This window comes from Stereum hirsutum (genome assembly GCF_000264905.1).
Source record: "Stereum hirsutum FP-91666 SS1 unplaced genomic scaffold STEHIscaffold_7, whole genome shotgun sequence".
NCBI lineage: Eukaryota > Fungi > Basidiomycota > Agaricomycetes > Russulales > Stereaceae > Stereum > Stereum hirsutum.
This window is the reverse complement of record NW_006763137.1, coordinates 2106687-2123511: the sequence shown is the minus strand read 5'-3', so window position 1 is coordinate 2123511 and position 16825 is coordinate 2106687. Positions and strand designations below refer to the sequence as shown.

The 16825-nt window shown below is 46.6% G+C and overlaps 4 protein-coding genes across 4 annotated transcripts; all 4 read right to left on the bottom strand.

Annotated features, from left to right (window-relative positions):
• Positions 1-707: 707 nt before the first annotated feature.
• Positions 708-2358, bottom strand: STEHIDRAFT_111353 (uncharacterized protein; the record flags this gene model as incomplete). Its single annotated transcript, XM_007304489.1, has 3 exons — positions 708-892; positions 963-1306; positions 1955-2358. The coding sequence occupies 3 exons, from the start codon at positions 2356-2358 to the stop codon at positions 708-710; spliced, it is 933 nt and encodes a 310-aa protein (XP_007304551.1).
• A 1858-nt stretch (positions 2359-4216) lies between these two features.
• STEHIDRAFT_157253 (uncharacterized protein) lies at positions 4217-7059 on the bottom strand (the record flags this gene model as incomplete). The annotated part of the gene is made up of 9 exons (XM_007304488.1): positions 4217-4664; positions 4800-4813; positions 5252-5413; positions 5495-5590; positions 5647-5789; positions 5851-5911; positions 6258-6476; positions 6530-6712; positions 6778-7059. The coding sequence occupies 9 exons, from the start codon at positions 7057-7059 to the stop codon at positions 4217-4219; spliced, it is 1608 nt and encodes a 535-aa protein (XP_007304550.1).
• A 4897-nt stretch (positions 7060-11956) lies between these two features.
• STEHIDRAFT_42258 (CENP-B protein) lies at positions 11957-12757 on the bottom strand (the record flags this gene model as incomplete). Its single annotated transcript, XM_007303867.1, has 2 exons — positions 11957-12461; positions 12555-12757. Coding segments are annotated over 2 exons (708 nt in total), but the record flags the coding sequence as incomplete, so codon positions are not given.
• A 2160-nt stretch (positions 12758-14917) lies between these two features.
• Positions 14918-15781, bottom strand: STEHIDRAFT_111350 (uncharacterized protein; the record flags this gene model as incomplete). Its single annotated transcript, XM_007304487.1, has 3 exons — positions 14918-15051; positions 15091-15112; positions 15521-15781. 3 exons carry the CDS (start codon positions 15779-15781, stop codon positions 14918-14920), a joined length of 417 nt encoding a protein of 138 aa, XP_007304549.1.
• Between the last annotated feature and the right edge of the window lie 1044 nt (positions 15782-16825).

The following is a 16825-nucleotide window of genomic DNA, read 5'->3' as shown; positions in this document are numbered from 1 at the left end:
AGATGGTCCAGCTGCAAAAACAAGTGCAGGACCTGGGGGAAAGTAGGGCCACACCAGGGCTACAAAATACGAGAAAATCGAGATAAATTAGTACAGGCTATAGATTAGGGTCTAATAAAATTCTATTTAGTAGATTTATACTGTAGGTACATCTACTACTTATATACATAGTCAGGTCAGAACTGATAATATGCTGAGGAAGGAGGGAGGGTAGGGCTGAGCTACAAGGGCTAGTGCCATAGGCCAAGGCCGAACAGGAAACCCAAGTCTAGGGCAAGAAAAGCCGAAAAGGCAAGCCCATTAATAATAAATGATGGGCAAGCATCCAGATTAGGAGAAGCCGAGATCATTAGACAGGTCCGACAGCTTCCCTGGCTGAGTAAGCAGAAGAAGCAAGGAAGTACTGCCAGGTAACAACGGAGGGACTCCGCTGGAATTACAATGTGATGGACGGGACTTCTGGCTTCACATTGTAATGCCCCTGCACGTTCTGGTGGGCACTTTGCATCAGTGTTGCCGTCTGTCTAGGTGGACAGCTCACGCTCCCGAGCGCCGATTGCCAGGCCAACTGGGTCTTCCTGGTCATCCAGACAGAACCACTGTCACTCTACTTCGCCGATCCTATGGGCCATGCAGCACCTCAAGAACTCATTGATGTTTTTATCTGGTGGCTGGGCCACTATCACAGTGGCACCTTCACCGTGCACTCACTGCCATGTTCCTCTCAAGCACCAGGTGACGGCGATTCGTGCGGTCTCCTTAGCGCAAATACACTTCGCCACTTCTGCTACCCAGACACGCAGCTCATGGATCTGAAGAAACCTAACAAAGCTCGTGTTGATGCCTTTATTAGTGTCGTGAGGCTCATTCAGGAGAGGGTATGTCTGCCGTTCTACCGATCAACAAGGATTCTTATTGACATACTCTGATATTTCATGACACTAAATTTATTGCTAACGCACCTGATATTCCAAAGTCGTTGACGTGCCCAGGATCCACTGTTTTCACCCCGACACTTCCAAAATCAACCACATTTCCATCCGCCCCGATACCTCCGGTGGTCACCAAACGAAAGCTTTCGATGTCGGAAACTCTGAACGAAGCCAAGTGCCCAAAGCCGTCCGATGCTCCAAGCGCGTCCCAGCTGACCCTCGATGTAGGTTCGGCTTTGAATGAGAAAGGGAAAGGTGGACTGTTTCGAAGGGGGACTAGTTCGAGTGGTGGGATGGGTGTTGGGAAGATTGGCGGGAAGGTTGCAGGTACAGCGCTTGATGGTGCATTCAACAACGTATTTGGCCAGGTATTTCTGCCGAAAACAAAAAAGGCCAAGGTACAATGTCTATCTTAGTATTCATTTTGTTTACATTAACTGAGAAATGAAACCTGGCCTGCTTTTTTTGATTAGACCGGCGGAGATCTGTCCAAAACTACGACTGGATCAAGCTTGAAGCTATAAATTCGGAATAAATAAACTGGTTCCTTCCAAAAATGATTTGCACCATCTTATACATTTCTCAATGTTTATCAGATAGTCAGAACCTTCAAAATCAGTCTACTTCATGTTAGCATAATTGGGCAGATCATAGGTGCGGGTCCTGCTGATTGTTTCACTTGATCTTTATTCAGTTGTGCAGCAGCTCTTGGAAGAGGCATTGGTAGACAATCTGATCCACTCGTCAGGTGATATCGTCTGGCAATTGAAGATGACTGGGATGTGCAGATGCTGGAGGATGATCACAAGGTCTCCGATCCAATCGCTTTTCCCTGAGCACACAAGGTCCAGTGCGTCGTGATATGCATATTTGACGAGACACTCCAGAGGAATGACAACGAGATAACAGAGGAAGCACAGGCGAGGATGAGCAGGCAGTAGCGTATGGGCATGATTTTAGTCTTGGAATATAGAATGTGGTGCTTGGATCTCTTCTGAATACGCAGAAGACAGTGAATGTACCGTTTCAGGATCTTCTCCAACTTCGCGATATTGGCTTCGGTTATGGTGCTTGCAACCTTATAACCAAATATCATCGCTGTATCAATGCGTGTAAGATAAATAATCCTGCCCTCCCTAGGTGGCAGTGTTCCCATCATCGACTCCGAAGGAAGCGTAACATTTGCCACCCATATGACCCATCGGGCCTTATAGTCAAAGTGGTGGGAGAAGATGTCTGCATCGGTACTGTAGAAGATAGTCCTGACGTACTTGTATTCTTCAACCCACCGGATCGGGTCGCCATACAGCAGAATCAGGTGATCTGCGAGCTGCTTGCCCCTAGGTGTGGCCTCAAAGCACATCACAGCACATTTTGGCATGCTCGCCGTGAACCCCTTGTCGCTGCACCAACATTCAAAGTGCATGGAAGGAAGGAAGGAAGGAAGGTTAATTCAAGGTACAAAATGTGACTGGTTAAGTACTAGCTACCTTACAAGGGGTTCCAAGTAAGGGAGGTTCAGAACTTGTTAGTCACTCGGTACGCAACTTGTCACGGCTCAGGGCATGCCACGATTATATCCATGCGAGTACCTGTATCCGGAGTGGCATCCGTGGGAACGGGTATTCATATCCACGGATACAGGTACTTGCCAATGGGCGGGTACTCATGGATATAGATAATCTACGGGTGTTTTGAAGGTACCTGAGGGGTACCCGTGGGTACTGTGGTAAATATGAGCTGGGGAAGGGGGTATAAGGGTACTCACCAGGTAAATACCGTCGTTCTCGACGATGGACGGGCCAAATCGTGTCAAACGAAGTATGGGAGGTGATGAAGGACATTAGTTGGAAATTGACGCGGAATTGAGTGAGAACGAACAAATTGATGGTAGAGGGAAGTAGAGGGTACTGACCAGGTCAATACTGTCATTCTCGACAACGGGTGGGCCGAATCCCATCGAACCAAGGACAGGAAGCGATGCGGGAGATTTAAACACGTCAATTGACCCCACAATGTTGTAAATGTACGCGGAATTAAGTGAGAACGAGGAAATTTACTGTAGAGGGAAGCAGGGGATGCTCACCAGGTCAATACCGTCATTCTCAACGACAGGAGGGCCGAATCACATCAAACCAAGGACAGGAGGCGATGAGAAACATCCAAACGCGTCGATTGACCATGCAACGTTGGAATCGCGCGCCAAACTGAGTGAGAACGAGCAATTCTACGGTTAGAGGGGTAATGGGGACTCACCAGGGTCAACACCGCCGTTCTCAACGACAAGCGGGCCGTTTCTCGTCAAAATAAATGCAGGGCCTGATGCAGGGGATCAGGACACGTAGATCAATCCAACTGCATCGAAAATACGCGCCCATTTGAGCGAGAACGAGCATTTTTACGGTTGGAGGGGTAATGGGCACTCACCGGGGTCAACACCGCCGTTCTCAACGACGAGCAGGTCGTTTCTCGTCAAACTAAATGCAGGGCCCAATGCAGGGGATCAAGACGCGTCGATTGATGGTACTACATCAGAAATGTACGCGGTATTGAGCGAGAACGAGTGATTTTACGATGGCAAGGGATGGGACTCCAAACTCATTCACTCAAAGACCCACGAGATCTTTATAGAAACAAGTACACAGGATGAGAGGCACCACCACCATTGATGGTGACACCATGTATCAATTCCATCACACAGTGGTGTACGCTCGGGGAAGTGGGAGAGAGTGAGGAGGAGAGCGAGGAGACAGAGTCGCTGGACAAACATCTGGCCTCTGGCCAGCTCCGGCCTGGAAATAACGAATATGGCAGATACTCTCCCACGAGTACCTGTGAGCCCCGGCATCAGACCTGTATCCGTGCGCATACCCATAGGAACAAGTATCTGTATCCACGGATACAGGTACCCGATGGTGTGCCTTACGAGTATCCATTGCAGGTACTCACGGGTCCTGGTACTCGTGGCATGCCCTGTCACAGCTGCAAAAAATTGCACGTGCTTGAATATATTATGTATTTTTGCTCTCTTTTTTGCATTTCTGGGTACCCAAGCTGCTATTGCGGTCGGCAGGGAGTTGGTGGGGGACTTGGAGTACATATATAAACATTCTAAAATACATATCAATGTGCACATGTACAGATAAGCTGTAAGAGTGTCGACGAACACACTGATACCACTTCCAAGTTAGCCCACCAGTGGACTAACGGGCCACAGTGGCACTTAGCCACTCGTCTCAAATTCTGTAAGTACACAGAGATAACCGCATAGATACAGTCCATGATCAAAAGAGAACACTGTAGTTCTCGTCATTGCCATCTCCCTTCAAACCCCCTGAGCGCTCTTTGACCCCCTCAGTGTTCAGCGCCTCTGTGTTCTCCAAATCAGTCTCTGAATCTGCCAGTAGATCCTTGAGGATCTCAGAGCGTAGATTGATGAAAGTGTCGGCTATAGGCCTGATCTTGGAGACATCACCGGGGATCGCCAATGGGTCATCGAGCCAGTTGTCTCCTTCTTCATCCGAGATGGGGTCTTCGATGTTGTCGGAAGAAGGGAAAACCTTGCTTTTGATATCGCGGATGTAATGTCCAGGCTTGAATAGAGATTCAAGAGTGGACGCGCGTTCTGGTGCAGGTGTGATAGCTATCACAGGTGCGATCGGCCGTGTTCTAAGAAGCCTTGCTTCTAGGTCAAAGGTCTGGTGTAGTGGCGATTCTACACAGTCAAAGGTTCTAGGTATCGATGAGGGAAGCTAGTCCTGCTGAAAGGACTAGTTCAAGCACGAGTAGATAGACGAGGTAAATCAGAGATGAATAGGTTAAAGAACTCCCCTCTACTAGGGTCGTCCTTATATAGTACATACATACGCAGCCGCAGGAGGCTATGAAGCTAATAAGTAAGTCAGACCGAGTCGTGCTAGTACTGTGCCCCAGTCCGTAGTCGATGCGGAAACCTGTACCCAATAAATATAGTACAAAGCCTATGCAAGGCTATGAAGCACAGTCCGAGGCTATGAGAAACGAGGTAGTCCGTAGTCGAGAATACGAGAGGAGTCGAGACACGGCTACAGGTCCATGGAATGTTCATCAACCGGCCATATGAGTGGATGATGTGTATGTAATTAAATAAAAAGGAAACCGAGACTGCACATCCGCGTCTCCTGCGGTATCAGACATGTCGAGAAGAAAAGAAGACAAAAAGATAGTCCATAACAGTGGAAGGTTGTTGGATGAACGATTGGCTTGGTACGGGCCTGTTTGCAATCACAATCTCATTAGCATACTACTTGGATATTGTACTAGTACAAAAGATAGTGCACCTTTCTAGTAGCCTTATAGTATTGACGGATTTGAACACGATCACCATTCATGTCCGTGAACATTCGGTTGCGGTTTTTCGGCTGGGTATTGTTCATGTTGGAGACAGTGTGCTCCTCCGGCATAGAATTGATGTGGATTGACAGGATCTTGATGGCTAGATGCTACATGTATTGGAGTGAATTGTCAGTTTGAAGTCATTTGGGAGTGAGAAAGAACAAGTGTTGTGTAAACAGCCATCTCACCGGGAGTATTTGGCCATCTGCATGTCCAATTAAACCTTCCCACCATTTCCGAAGACCATAGAGCTTGGTCTCGTCAAGAGGAAGGTGGAACGGTGGCTGGTGAGAGGTGTATGCCATAATCCCTGCCTTGTACTGGTGCCCAAATACCATACCATGCCCTCACCAGTATGTGAAAGCCTCCTTGTCGCAAGCTCGTTGAGATACTCACCAACGGAGTGGAGAAGGAGGGGATAGCGAAGTCCTGGGAGCGTGTCTATGGGCTCCTCCGCAAGGGAGAGGTCCGAACGAAGGTAGTCTGCTCGGGTGGATGAGATTCTGTGTGGTTGCAAGTCTAGATAGATGATAGTGGTACGCACTGGGGTTGAGGTAAGCCGCTGCACGATAGACCTTGCTGGAAACCCGACCATCTCCAAATAACTGATCCGAACGAGAGTTTAGTATGGCAATCACTGCCTCTTTGGACTCATCGGTGAACCTGTTCTCCACATCCTCCAGTACATTTGCCACAGCTCGAACCATTACGTGTCACAGGACGTAAATGTCCACGGCTGTCGAATCAACAGCCTCTAACCATGCCAACACCTTCGTAGTCGGAAGCCCGGCCTTGATGAGCTGGTCTAAACTGCACTCATACATGAATGTTACCTGCGAGGGACGTGCCATTGATGATTGATACTACTGTGTGATGTCCTTGGGTAATGCACACAGAGGTGTGAGTAAATATGTGGAGGGACACAGTGTTTGTGGTAGCACAGAAGCATACCTTGAGCGTGTACTTTTTGCGTGTCTGAACAACATCCTTGATGGCAGGTGTATTGTTCTGGACAGATCTCGCAGAGCGAACCGAGGTGGCAAACCTAGTCTTTCCTATCACTTCAAGACCTCGCCCAATCCGATGATGTTCACGAGAAATCTTCAGGTCGGCGAAGCAACCGTGTGAGGAATGGAAGACGGTGATGGTCGAACAAATTACTGTCATGATCTTTGCCACAACAATCAGTATAATGAATGTGAGGAAGTTGAAGAAGGACATACCGGCTTGAAGCATGAAATCCGTACAATATCCTTGATCAGAAGATTGAGGAGGTGGCAGACATTGGGCAGTGCGATAGCGACCTTTAAAAACTGCGCAACAGACATCTTACGAGCAAGGACACAAGCGGTAGCCCCATTGGAGAGGATACAACCTATCCTAGTGGTGCCAATATCCTCTGCAACCTAGTAGATGTGGTATTGGTGTGAGTATTATCATCCAAAGCGAGTAGTCAAGGATCAGAACGCACCTCCGAGATAAGGGCAACCATGAATTTCGCATCATGTTTCTCTGCGGTCGCCTCCTTCGTTCTCACCAGTACCACCTTGCCGTTCCCTGTAGAAGCATGGATGGTCCACCGAGCTTCATGCGCGTTAGAGGTCGACCCATCAAAAGAGTGTGTGATATTGTACTCGGTCCTGAGGTCCTTGAGCTGTGTATTCCGGACCCACTGGGCTACGTTCAGGATCTGAGAATCTTCAAGCTCGCTACGCGTCGCTGGACGGTATTTGGGGTCAGCAATCGCGAGCATCTCCTTCCATTCTGCAGGAGGGAGTGTCCAGAGTATTATGACGAGACAGAGGGAATTGTTCTGATATTTTTGCAATTTTTCCGGCACTTATAGGACCGCTTACTGCGGAGTTATGACTCATAGTTATTCACCTTGAAGCAGTCTGCAGAACTCCGCATTCCGTGCCTCGGGATCTGTTGCTCTGCGTCCCATTTAGGCAGTTACTTTTCCAACTGTAGAATTAGACCGGTAAGCGCCAGAGCGCATTTTTTTAACATGTGGAAAGCATCTTTATCATTGACAACGACACTTCTTACAGGTGAGTCTTCCTATAAATGTTGTCTCTTTCTTTTTTCTATGAGTTTGTGAGGACAATATCATTTACAGTGACACTTCTCACAGTGGTTTCTTTGAGTGCTCAGTTATCTGTGCCTCACATATACTGTACTCTTTCCAAGGGGAAGGAGCAGTTTCTGCACTTGGGGGGAGAGGCCATTGCTATACCTAGCATGGCAGGCACGATGCCTGGTTTTTATCATTATTTTAATGTTTAATTTTATTTATTTACTCAAGATTTTTGTATTATTCTAAGGTCATATATGTCATCATCTGCTGACCCATTCAAGATACTCTTCATGGTTGTGTAATGCTCAGACCCATGTTAATACACATGGGCTCTATAACCCATATGACATGACGTACTCTATTTATTCATTTCAAGACCTTGCCTAGAAGTGGTTTCAGATTTAAGACCACCATACAAAATAAGTTTCTCACTTGGGGGGAGAGGCCATTGCTATACCTAGCATGGCAGGCACGATGCCTGGTTTTTATTATTATTTTAATGTTTAATTTTATTTATTTACTCAAGATTTTTGTATTACTCTAAGGTCATATATGTCATCATCTGCTGACCCATTCAAGATACTCTTCATGGTTGTGTAATGCTTAGACCCATGTTAATACACATGGGCTCTATGATCCATATGACATGACGTACTCTATTTATTCATTTCAAGACCTTGCCTAGAAGTGGTTTCAGATTTAAGACCACCATACAAAATAAGTTTCTCACAACCATATTTCTAACTAAACTAGGGAGGAGCAATGTAATCATCACCCTTTTCCCTGTTTCTTTCAACTATTCACATTCTGATTGTTCCTGTTTAATCAGTGATCACTTTTCCCCTCTTTCACTCAGCTAAACATGCCCGATAGCCTTCCTCTTCATATGTGGGCCACTACTATCCACCAACAATCTGCCCTTGTCAGTGTCATACCATGGACCTGGAGGCTCGCACCGCAGTAGAATGTGCCAACTGGGAGATCAATATAAAGGTGTACATGAGGCTACTCGTATACACTTACATAGGAGAGTGGTAGAGACTTAGAGTACCGACCCTGTGTATATTCATGATCTGTACAGTCACTGTCCAAAAACAGTGTTGGACACCACATTTGTTTATGCTTCAAATCTATTCATTTCTCATTCCTTTTCTGCTAGAACTGTTGTCTGCTCTGATCTAGAGGATTCTAGACATTTTCAACCTCACCATCTAGCACAACATCAAGACAATTCAATACGTGGACAAGCTCCGCACCTACAAAGAATGTTCAACAAAGACTGGGCGGAGTATGATCAAGTTAGCCAAGCCATCAGTTACTAAGAACAGATTAGCTGAGTGATCTTGGAATGTCTTTCTCCTTGCTCAATTCAATAATTCCTCTTGGTTTCTTACTTGTTTCCCTTGATTTAATCTTTTGATGTCTGTGGCTTCAGAATATCAGACAGAGGTTTCTATGATGGTCCAGCAATAATTGAGTTTGTTATGATCTTGTTTTACCTATTTCACCTTCTAGGACCTAGACAGCTTAGTCTCTCTCTCCATTTCGCTTCCATCACCAATCTCCTCTCACTATGGCTATCGTGACTGTCCCAACATTGCCTACTTTGATTTTTCCTTATTTCTTTATCTTCCTTCCCTTTTCCACTCGTGACCCGATTCACTCTCCTTTCCCCTTTCCTTTGATGCACTGCCTACGGAAACCCGGTCTATTTACATATGCATATGCGTACACCTCATGCCCCTCACTCTCCTATTCTCGGACCTGTCTCTGTACTATTACTTATCATTCTGACCCTGCACTGACATATCTCTCTTTCTTACTTACTGATTACTTTCTCTTGTGCTTACGTGTCCCATCCCCTGTCAAACACATATACTTCTGGTACCCTCACCTTCCTTTCACCTTATATTGGTATGGATGCCAACGACACTTCTACTACATCACTCAGTTTATCTCCATGCCCACGAGGCTCTTCAGAATATACTTGTTCTCTTGGCTCTCTCCAATGTTCGGCTCACCCTGCCAAACTCGAGTGAAGACTAGACTTTCAGTTATTGATCTCTTAATCACACTTAAGCTGTGCTCTAGATATCAGAATGATCCTTTGGATACCACCTTCGTCGTCCGAACTAATATTACTCAGTGTCTAGGGTTTTACGTTTTGCCTTATCCACCCATCTAGGTAATGCAAGCCTAGGAGTCTGACAGTGGTCGCGACATCGGCCTTCTAATGGAGTTTTGGGTGTACAGGAACAATTAATGGTAGCACCACAGCTTATCAGGCAAGTCTGTCAGTCAGATTGATGACCCAAGCTCTGCTTCCCTGTGTTACGGGCCACAGAACACTCATTCCCCTTGCTCACATTCTTAAATATCAACATTGTGGTTTTTCTTGGTACATTTCATTTTACCATTGAGGAGGTACTATCCCCCTCATTTGGGACTGATAGAATATTTTGTTTACTTTACAATACAGTCATTCGACACTCCTCCGGTCAGAGGATCATGGTCAGAGCATTGTGCTTGTCGAGTATATGCAAATATTATAAAAAATTTACCTATGCATCGTACATGTACTCTATTTGATATAATAGTAAAGAACTTTGAGCTAAAAAGTAGTATTCGTGACGAGAGAAAAAGTGCACGAAGAAGAGCAAAATGTGCGTGTTTTCACTCCTTCGGTCAGTGTGACCGGCAGTGACAGCCCAGTGACAGCACGTCATTTAGCGTGACCAGGTGACCACCTCCACGCAAACGACTGCCACGCTCACCCTCCTCCCGATGTTCAACGTTCATCGCACATGCATCGATGCCGAGCTCGACGACTGCCATCTCATTCCTCATCATCCAAATCACTGTCTGAGCTACCTACATTGTCAATATTTATTTCTTCTAACCCTTCAGCCTCGCCAGCAACCCCGGCAGTTGCTTCCTTCACAGGCTTTGGCTTCAATGGACGCTTTGGCTTTGCAGGCCAAGCTGCCTTCTTCACCTTCTTCAGCTGCAAGTCTGCGCACACTGCTTCCCACTGCTTTACCGCAGCCTCATGTACACCCAAGATAACTTTCCACTCTACCTCCAATGCTTCCTTCTCTCGCTTTTTTGCTACCTTTGCCACCTTCCTTCCCTCTTTCGCTACCTTCTCTTGAGCTCGGGTTTCTGCCTGCTTCTCTAGGGACTTGATAAACTGATCATCGGTAAGATGCCTTCCTCCAGCTCCATCCACACGCTGATTCTCGGTTCCTTTTGTTTTCTCCTGCTCCTTAGCGTACAATGCCTCATGAAGCTTGTCTCCCTGAAGGTCTTGAAGGACAAGTTGAGCGTGGGCCTTCTCAAGGAGAGTTTGATGTGTGTCAATGTGTTGTTTGGCGAGGGTAAGACTTCCAGCCAGCTTTTCAACCAAGGAAATTAACTGATTTCGTGGCAATAGTGCGAGGTTTGGGAGTTTGAGAAGATTCCAGTCTGGGGTTTGAAGGTCGGATGGTACGTGCTCTATCATAGGCCGAGGAATCCGATCTGATGATCTCATACGTGTTTTTGAGAGTAGGAAGCTAGCGGCGGTTTTTGCGAGGCCTGTTGTGGCAAGTCGAATGCGAGTAGATGGTTTGTCGGGAGAGTCAGCAGCCGAGGACGTGATGGGCCGTCCTGTGTGGTGGCCAGCGTAGGTGACTGGTATGTGCGGTAACGAGTTGACAGATGGTGAGTTCGCTTCTGGCTGTGCTTGAGGATATGGGGATGTATGGGGATCTCGAAAGCTGACAGTGTGGCGGCGCTTACAGGGAGTCTCTTCGTCAACGTGATCCCAAGCGTTTTCGTATGTGCGTTTCCTTGACGAGTGATGGGTGGTACGATAGGGTGTGACTATGGTGTTAGTGTGGCTGTCCATCATCAATCTTCTACCGGGGCTCATCGGTGGAGTTGTGTGGTGTGCGTTGTCCGTAACGGCATATTTTCGACGCCGGCGCCTGCGGTTCGATGGACTGTGGCAGATGGGTGAATTGGGTGGGCCAAGTAAGTTGTTCGGTGTCATGTCGATCCGAGCACGCTTGAATGGTGAATCGGCTGGTGTATATGAACATGGTCGCTTTTGAGAAGTTGGAGCGGGGGTGATCATCAAGGTAGGGAGCCTTTTAGCCTCGTGTTGTGTTCTCTCCTCTGTCATTTCCTCCAGGAGAATTTTACTAACAACTTGAGCATGCTCTGACAGCACACCCAAATCTTCTTCGATCTCAAACACGAACGGGCTGTGTGTTGCTGTTTGGATAGTCGATGGTGGCGGGATTGGTGAATATGACGAAGCCGGGTGCGGATGTTGTGTGAGTGACGGGTTAAAAGCGGGAGCTGGTGTTTCGGGTGGCCCAGAAGACATGGAGGTCTGCCGGAAGGGTCGGAAGGGTGTAGCCTGAAGAGTAGGGCCCGTGTTTAGGTTCGATTCTCGGCGAGGCATACAGGAAACGGGATTTTGAGATTGTGTGGCCTCAGAGGTGTGTGGCGCTTCTTCTATATTTTGATGGGTGCTCGGTGATGTGTCGAAGGAGGTGAGAGGCTTCCTACGGAAAGCCTCCATGATTGCAGCAACGGGGCTAGGGTTGGGGAGTGGGTATGCTTTTGTTAGAGAGGTTGCTTCGCTTGGTCGCATTTGCTTGGCCGAGATAGCATTCGGGTTGAACGGATAGACTCCGGTCTTCTCGAAGGCCGCCTTTATCGTTTCCGGAGTGAATGCTTCCAGGAACGCTTTGCCAAACACTCCTGTGAAGTCCGCCTTCTTAAATTTCCGCTTCATCTGCTTCTCGAAGTCGGACACTGCTTCCTGATACGCCTTCTTCATGCATGCAAAGCATACAACATCGAGGCCTTGGAGTGCATGAGTGCAGTGAGGAGGGTAGCCAAGGATGATGATATTGTTGTCCTTTGCATACCGAAGTAGCTCGGGAGTGTAATGTGAGCTGTGACCGTCCATGATGAGGACGCGAGTGCGGCCTGCCGCTTTCTCCTTGGTCAGAGCATCGAAGTCTTTCTCGATCCAGCTGCGGCCAAGTTCTGAATCTGTCCATCCATTGTCACTATGACAGATCCTGAACATGATCACTCAGTTTGTGTCTTTCTTCCAAACCAATGAATTTGTACTGAGTACTCACGAAGCTCCAGAAACATTATTTTCCTGCCACTTCTGCATGAAGTTCTTCCCTTTGTAGATGATGGTTGGCCGAAGGTGGGTACCGTCTGCACAAATGGTGACCAACACCGTCACATTTTCCTTATCCCCACTCCCCTGCTTATGTTGCCTCTTAGCCCCTCGCCTCCCTACCACCTTCTTTTTACCAAAATCCCCAAGTGGAAATCCACTCTCATCCATCCCGTAAATCAACTCCGGCGGAATTCCCTCCTCGACACACTTGGCCTTGACGAGTTCAAACCAAGCTTTGACATTGGCGGGGTTGAGAGACTGAGCTCTCTCGCTTGAGAGCGGGCTGCTCCAGTGTGTCGCTATCTCTTCACTATAGCGTTCGACAAGACGGCTCGCCCATGCTTTACCCACGGGTTCGTAGCCTTCTCCCTCTCGGCTTTCAATGATACTATTCGCGAGGGCTTCAATCTTTGTAGAGTCAGTATAGCATGCTAGTCTTGATGTAATTAAGTAGAATTGACAAACATACCTGCTCATATGTCTGAGGGAATCCCCGGTCTGCAGAGATACATACCCAGTCCACCACCACCCTCTCTTCGCCATAACTTAGCTTCCGCTTCTTTGCATTGAACTCTCGAATGCTCCGAGCTCCTGTTTTTGTTGCACCTCAGAAGGTCTCGTAGGGTAAATGGTAGTCTTCAGCGATCTTGCGTAGACTTTTTCTCAAGTTCTCCGGCTTCTCTTGCTCTCGTGCAAAGCAGTCAAGAGCTGCTTGCATTCTCGCCGCCTTCTGTTTGGAGCGTGCGGCTTTTTTGAGGCGCTCGTTAAGGGCATGTTTAACCATATCAAGAAAAGCAGTTTCAGAAAGATAAACTAGCAAAGTGTCGAGGTGGAAGAGGGAGAGGTCAAGATTTTCGAAAAGCCTTGACCGTCTGTCAACTTGACCGCGAGCTTAGGTGCTTCAGCGGTGACCTGAGGAATGATGTGGGTCGATCACCGCAACCATTCATTGGCTGTCACGCTGAGTCACACTATGGCCCAGCTTCACTCTGTCCCCACTGTTGATTTTTTCCGACTTCATCGCTTGCATAGAAATGTTTGGAGGTATAGCAAGAACTTTTGCGCATGATCTACCAGTGGCCGAGGAAAAAGTGCAGCATCCAAATGTATGATTCTGAGCTTCTATGTATTAGTCAGTATGTGTAGCAAAGTTGAGAATCCTGCTTCCTGGCTCTTTCGAGGGTTGTTTTGTTGGTGTAGTCTTAATCCCCTGCCAGAAATATTTGCATGTCTCTTATACTATAGATTCCATGTTGATAAAGCACTGATAATATTTACATGGATTACAGGAATAAATGACAGAACATCACTCGAGGCTGACCGGAGGACTGTTGCTGACCGGAGGAGTGTCGAATGACTGTATGGGATCATTTGGCGTTTCCATCTCCTGGACAATATCCTTGACATTCACATTCACTTTTTGTATCTGTACTGTGGCCAAAAAAAGCATTGCCCATGTGGTGGCAGAGACCTTCTGCTGCTCGTAGCTTTCAAGTTGACCAGTGAATCATTGTCCAATATAACATATACACAATCTGTAGGGCCTGTACTCTAGTGTGATGTATAAATTTTGGTGATTTACATTTACCTATTTCGTCAAAATAAAAGATTTCTTCACAGCTTTCTAATTGTGGCACCCTGCATGAAGTGTGGCACACAAAAAAACAAGCTGGAAACAAATGGATTGACAATGATATGGTCAAATTACTACTCAATACTTGGTGTAAGACGGTTATGAACAAAGTAACTTTGTGTACGAACTTTTCTCAGCCAAAAGTAACTTTTTTGTACTTTTGGCTGAAAAGTTAACTTGCCACGTTAACTTTGCATGCAAAGTAACGTTGGTCACTTGGCAGTGACTTTGGTATGCCTTGAACTTTGCCTTCTACAAGAGTATATAAAACTAGTTTGTGACATGAACACATACTTTAGAAGATTCTATAGACACTCTGTCAATTTCAGTGTGCAACGAGAGCACTAACTCAGGGCATTCGTGCGTGTGGCGACGCTAAGTCATGGTCACGTGCACAAAGTGACCGTTCTAACTTCTGGCTAACTTTGACCCATTGTTAGTCTCATTTGTAAGCTTTTGTCACACTGGATGCATCCGAGTGTCACATTGAGCCGTGGAAACTCCTGCTGCAATATTATCAACATTTCTCTTCCTTTCACCTGACATTAATCTGACCGCATCATGGTTCTGACAGTGCCCGAACCACCCATCTACGCTGTCCGTGTTTATAGTTTGTATACAAGCGGTTATCATCGCTGTTGAGATGACTTTATTGGTATTTCTGTGTGCGGCCCAGCAGATCAAGACCCTTTACAACAACTTTGCAATGTTCACGGCAACACGTCCTTTACGAATGATGGATATGGGTTTGTGAAAAGGACAGAGGCCCTGTTGAAACTGTAAGTAAGATTGAACAGTATTCGTATCATGACCTTATTTCTACCCTTTTCTGAACCATCTGAATCTAAGGTGTGACATTAAAATGTATATATCATGTACGTACTTCGGCATTCTAGCTTATGCATCTGCAATTGGTTTTATCTCAATTGAATCTCGCACAATAAGGAGATATATAGCACAAAGCACATATTCCATTATCGACTGGTAGGTCTTGACAGGTCTAACGGACCACGTCAGACAAGACATTGATGTTGCCGGAAGGCATTGGCCAGTCCAGTGCATGGCGTGGACCGAAGTCAGCGGCGAATGCGCATAAAAACCACATGGTATGTAAATTGTACAAGTGGTAAAGCTGAGCAAGCTTAACTGTGTTAATCAGACTAACGCGAGCGAGAAGTAAGAAATATCACTTACACTAAGCGTGGGAAAAGTAGAAGTAAGAACTGTTGCTTTTTTTGGTGGGGAAAAGTTAGCCGAAAAGTAACTTTATTCAGACTCATGTAAGACCCTCTCGCCTCCCTTAGAGTACAGACACAAAGAGGCATACTCTCGTATAAGGATTCCACGAACTCCGGGTCCAGTTTACCCCACTCCCACTGTACAGCTTCCCATAGCTCATCAAGATTCCGTGGATGAAGGCGGAGAGCACCAACTCGCATCTTGATACGATCCCAGACATGCTCTGCAGGGTTCATATCAGGACTGTTGGCTGGCCACGGCATGACGGAAAGTTTTTGAGATGCAAGCCATCGGGAGGTGAGCTTGGCGGTGAGTTTGGGATCGTTGTCGTGCATGAAGATGACGTCGCAAACGGAAAGGGAGTGATCGTGGATGGTGCTGAGAAGGGACTCTTGCAATATCTTCATGTACTGGTCTGCGGTCATGTTGCCCTCTATGCTATGCAGCCGGCCATATTACGACCAGGCTTAAGCTAAGCTTAAGGGCGGCGTCAGTTTCGTGAAGCGGGGAACAATTGAGTCGTTCAGTGCTGTCGGCTTGGGTGATCAGCGAGGGGCTTCGGAGGTTCTAGATCCGGGGTTCTGGCTCGGTTTGTCTAGACGCGGTGTCCGGTCTAGGATTGAGTTCGTTCAGATGAGGCGTCCTCTTCTGAAGCAGGCGTCCTGCTAGAGCTGATGTGGATTTGAGGTTTTAATGGTAGAGCTCTTTTGTAGTTGAGATTCGAGGGGTATTGTCTTGAGGTTGCATAAGACAATATCGAGAATTCTGATGAATTCAACTGAAACACTGTAGGTATGATACAAGTGAACAGGTTAGAGAATCTCGACTACAAGGGTCCAATCTTTATACTACTACAGGTTCGTGAGAAATGCCACGTCATCTAGGTCCGCCACATCAGCCTAAGAACGTGTCCGCAGTCCTTCCTACGTCATCAGCAAACCAGGAAATTTCTCATAGGGATACTATAGAACAGATATTGTTGGAGAGCATTGAGAGCTACCATATCAATGTTAGCAACTTATGGATCTCTTGTTCCTATGTATAGTGGCAATATCTCCTATAGCTCTCAGTGCTCTCAGAGCTCTCAGAGCTTCTATAGTCATTTTCCACCCAACTAATATTGTTTTGGATTAGGGTTTCTTCTATAGGATCATCACACTAATCAGGAGACAAAGAAAGATTATATATTCACTACAGTAGGGTACAGATACATGACAACACTGTGCTACAGTAAATTACATGAAAAAAATCCCTGCCAATTACTAACCTACATAAGTCCTGTTGGAAGAACATAGAATCAGATTCTATTCCTGAGTAGATAGTATGAAGAATAAACTTACCAATGATCTAAGAAGAGGCCAGAGATCTCTACACACATA